The 3,564-nt window shown below is 43.4% G+C and overlaps 1 protein-coding gene across 1 annotated transcript; it reads right to left on the minus strand.

Annotated features, from left to right (window-relative positions):
- Positions 1-1,575: 1,575 nt before the first annotated feature.
- LOC118124922 (homeobox protein Hox-A13a) lies at positions 1,576-2,981 on the minus strand. Its single transcript, XM_035183135.1, has 2 exons — positions 2,247-2,981; positions 1,576-1,871 (listed from the first exon to the last, which is right to left on the minus strand). The coding sequence occupies exons 1-2, from the start codon at positions 2,902-2,904 to the stop codon at positions 1,624-1,626; spliced, it is 906 nt and encodes a 301-aa protein (XP_035039026.1). The 5' UTR covers positions 2,905-2,981; the 3' UTR covers positions 1,576-1,623.
- Between the last annotated feature and the right edge of the window lie 583 nt (positions 2,982-3,564).

The raw sequence follows: 3,564 nt of genomic DNA on the forward strand, positions 1-3,564 counted from the left end.
TGAGTCGTATCAAAACGTATCCTAGGGCTCAATCTATGTCAAATTTATATTGTACATGTGGATACTTTAAAAAAAAGAACCACGAGACAATTAATTTGGAGACAAAATAATCATTAGTTCGTATCAGTCCCCTTTAAGATCAAATGTCCTTGGGATAATTGTAATATTAAAAGATTTGTATATTGTACAGTCACATCAAGGAGTAAAATATGGATTTTTATAGTTTATGTTTAGTATTAAAATAATTCCACAAGTTGCACCCGTTTATTACGGCAGCTATCCACACAAAAAATGGAGGTAATTATTATGATATAATGCAACATAATTGTATTTTATCGTATGAAATAGTTATTACAACCATCATTGTTTGACATTTTTAAATCATTTAATCATTTCTATTATTTTAACTCAGAGTATGTCCATCTGAGTTTTTCACAAAGTCGTCGCTAGATGGCGATGTCAGCCTATTTTTCAGCACAGACCAGCTGCAACAGACCTGTTCCCTCCTCTCCCAGAGTCAAGCACAGCACTGCAACACATTTTCGAATATTTCAATTTCCAAACACTTCTGCTTATTAATATCTTGGGGGCTAAATACCCAATAAAATCCACAACACGACACTTTCAATATATTTAAACCTAATTTATCAAATGCACAGAGTCTCGGACTTAAAGTAGGACTTTATAGTAATGATAGGCCGTTTCATTCAAAAGATAAAGTGGTTGAGCTCAAAAATAAAAGTTAAGCTACTATGAAACTATACGGGACCGTTTTCAAAAAGATAATTCAACCAGGTCCACATTTTATTGGAAGGGACTTTAAACACCGACATATTAGACGCACACACAAATAACCTGGGTATCATGCCGGAATTTACTTTATATACACAACCACATGAAAACGCACACATTATAAAAAGTTATGATCGATATAAACACATTTCCCGGATGATTATCTAAGCATTACAATAGGAACTGCACCATGGATTGGATAACGACGGGTCCACATGATAAGACTAAACTTCATACAAGCACAGCACGTGAGTAGGTGTTTAACGAAAAGTTAGGAGAGATTAATATTTAACATCCCCAAGGTCCAAATCCGTCACTTCCTGTGAAATCCTCGCCTCTACCATTTCTCTAGTTAAAGGTGCAGATAAAGGCGTAGCTCGGTGGCGCACACCTTTCTGAACTGGGGTCCTGCGTAAAGAGTTGAGCATGCCACAGGGTGGGGGGGGGAGACAAAAAGAAGTCACACATACTGCAAGTTTTATATTTTCTCTTTTCTTTTCCACTTCCATAAAAAATAAAATACAAGTAAGTGGCAGGAAGTGGAGATGTCCAGCATTCAGGGGCCTGCGAATTATTTGTTTGCAGTTCCAGAAGCTCCGGGAAATCATTTGGCAACAAACAAATAAATCATGTTCAGTCAGGAAGGAGTTGCGTTATTCCAATTCACAAGTCCAAGTGTGTGTGTGTGTGTGTGTGTGTGTGTGTGTGAGTGAGTGTGTGTGTGTGTGTGTGAGTGTGTGTGTGTGTGTGGTGTGTGTGTGTGTGTGTGTGTGTGGTAGTAGTAGTAGTTTCTCCCACAGATGTTGTCCGTAATAGAAAAAAAAAATAGAACTAGCTGATGGTTTTCAATTTGTGGACAACTTTCTTCTCCTTTACGCGTCTGTTCTGAAACCATATCGTGACCTGCCTCTCGGACAGGTTGGTCTGCGCGGATATCCTCCTCCGTTTGTCCTTCGTGATAAATTTATTGGCGGCGTACTCGCGCTCGAGTTCCTTCAGTTGCACCTTGGTGTATGGCACGCGTTTCTTTCGTCCACGTCGATACGAGCCAGAGTCTCCTCCGCTGTGGGACACTGCGTCTTAAAGGGGAAAAAAGAGCTGTCACAAGCTGCCTCTCAACAAGTGGCTCTATCACAGTCATTCAGAAAATGATTTCCTCCTTTTTAGAAATAAAATGTTCTCAATAAGTGATCCACACATTTCCACTTAATATGATTCAATAATATTTGCATGGAAAATATGTAAGAATATTTTATTCTAAAAACGAATCACACCAGTAAGGACCGTTTTAAATCACATTGTTAAGAAGAAAAACTCAATTTCAAGGGGGAATCTATATTATTTCTCTCGTTTTGATATAACCAGATTATCTCACAGAGTAAATGACATTTGATCCGCCTCATTCTGAATAATTCTGCTCTGTCCTGTAAAAGCTGGAGGAATGTCTGCCCTACCTGGTATGGAGGACTTCCACATGTGTCCGGGCTGGGGCTGCTCCTTGGCGCAGTAAACCTGGCCGTTCCAGCCGTTGGTGGCGAGAGTCCACGGTTGGTAGCTCTCCATAGGCAGCAGGGACTCGTGTCTGGCTTCTGACGGCGCACTGATAGTTGGCACCGGGACGTCCAGGTAACTGGGAACAGGTTGGTACGGGCCTGAGGGGTACGTCGGGTAAAAAGCGAATTCCTTTGCCCGAGAGGCGAAGTCGTCGCCCGAGGCGGATGTGTCCATGTATTTCTCCCCGTACGCAGAGGGGGGCTGCGCGCCACACGGTTTTATGCTGCTGTGATGCGACATTCTGCACGGGTAATAACTGCTACCGAAGTACCCATACGGCAGGGACGCGCTGGAGGAATTCTGGGCTGCAGAGCACGGGCTGCACTGCTTCACTGGCTCGCCCATGCCGGAGGTGGGCACCTCGCTGGAGGAGTACGCCGAGCTGGGTGCCAGGGACGCGGGGTGCGCCATCAGATTCCTGCACTGGTTCGCGGCAAAGTTGCCACCAGGGAAACCCTCCATGTTCTTGCTCACTTCATCGGAACCTCCGCCGTTGTCGTAGAGGAACATCACCGACGGGTCGACCCAGCGCGGACGGAGCAGTAGTGACGTTGTCATAGCACGGCATCCAACATTAGAGCTTCTGGCTCTTTTTAAAAAAGACCACAGACTGAAAAAAGGAGATACTGGTTCCCAGAGAGTCAAGGCGCTCTGACGCGCACCAGAGCGGTTGAAGGTTGCACAGCCATTGGCCCAGAAGATGTCACGTGACGAGGCTATGCAAAGAGGACGGTAAACATCACCCAGTGCAGATAATTAAATGGAGAAAAATGCGGCGAAGTAAGGTGACCGTATCTATCAAGGGATTCAGCTTTTGTCGTGTTCGCTTCATATGAGATGGATTGTGCCTTTTTTTGTATATAACAGATCCAAATTAGTGTGGTCTTATTCATAAGAGGTTATATTTAATCATAAACGCGTATAAATAACAGAACCACGTGTTGTTAGGCTTTACTTGGCTGCTTTGCGGATATTTAAAGCTTAAAAATAAAACCGATTACTCAATAGTGGTCGAGCATTTCCGCAGACAGCAATTATTCAGTATGTACACATGACTAATGTGTGTTGCCTGTGGCCCTTTACTGACGCACACTGACCAGCCTTTGTTTGCGTCGAACTGGAAATCATTACACAGCGAATCGACAAAGGGGATTTCCTTTCGTCAAATAGAATGTTAAAGTAGTGTTTGAATGCTGCTTAATGCTCCTCGAGGCACTA

Source organism: Hippoglossus stenolepis, chromosome 17 (genome assembly GCF_022539355.2).
Source record: "Hippoglossus stenolepis isolate QCI-W04-F060 chromosome 17, HSTE1.2, whole genome shotgun sequence".
NCBI lineage: Eukaryota > Metazoa > Chordata > Actinopteri > Pleuronectiformes > Pleuronectidae > Hippoglossus > Hippoglossus stenolepis.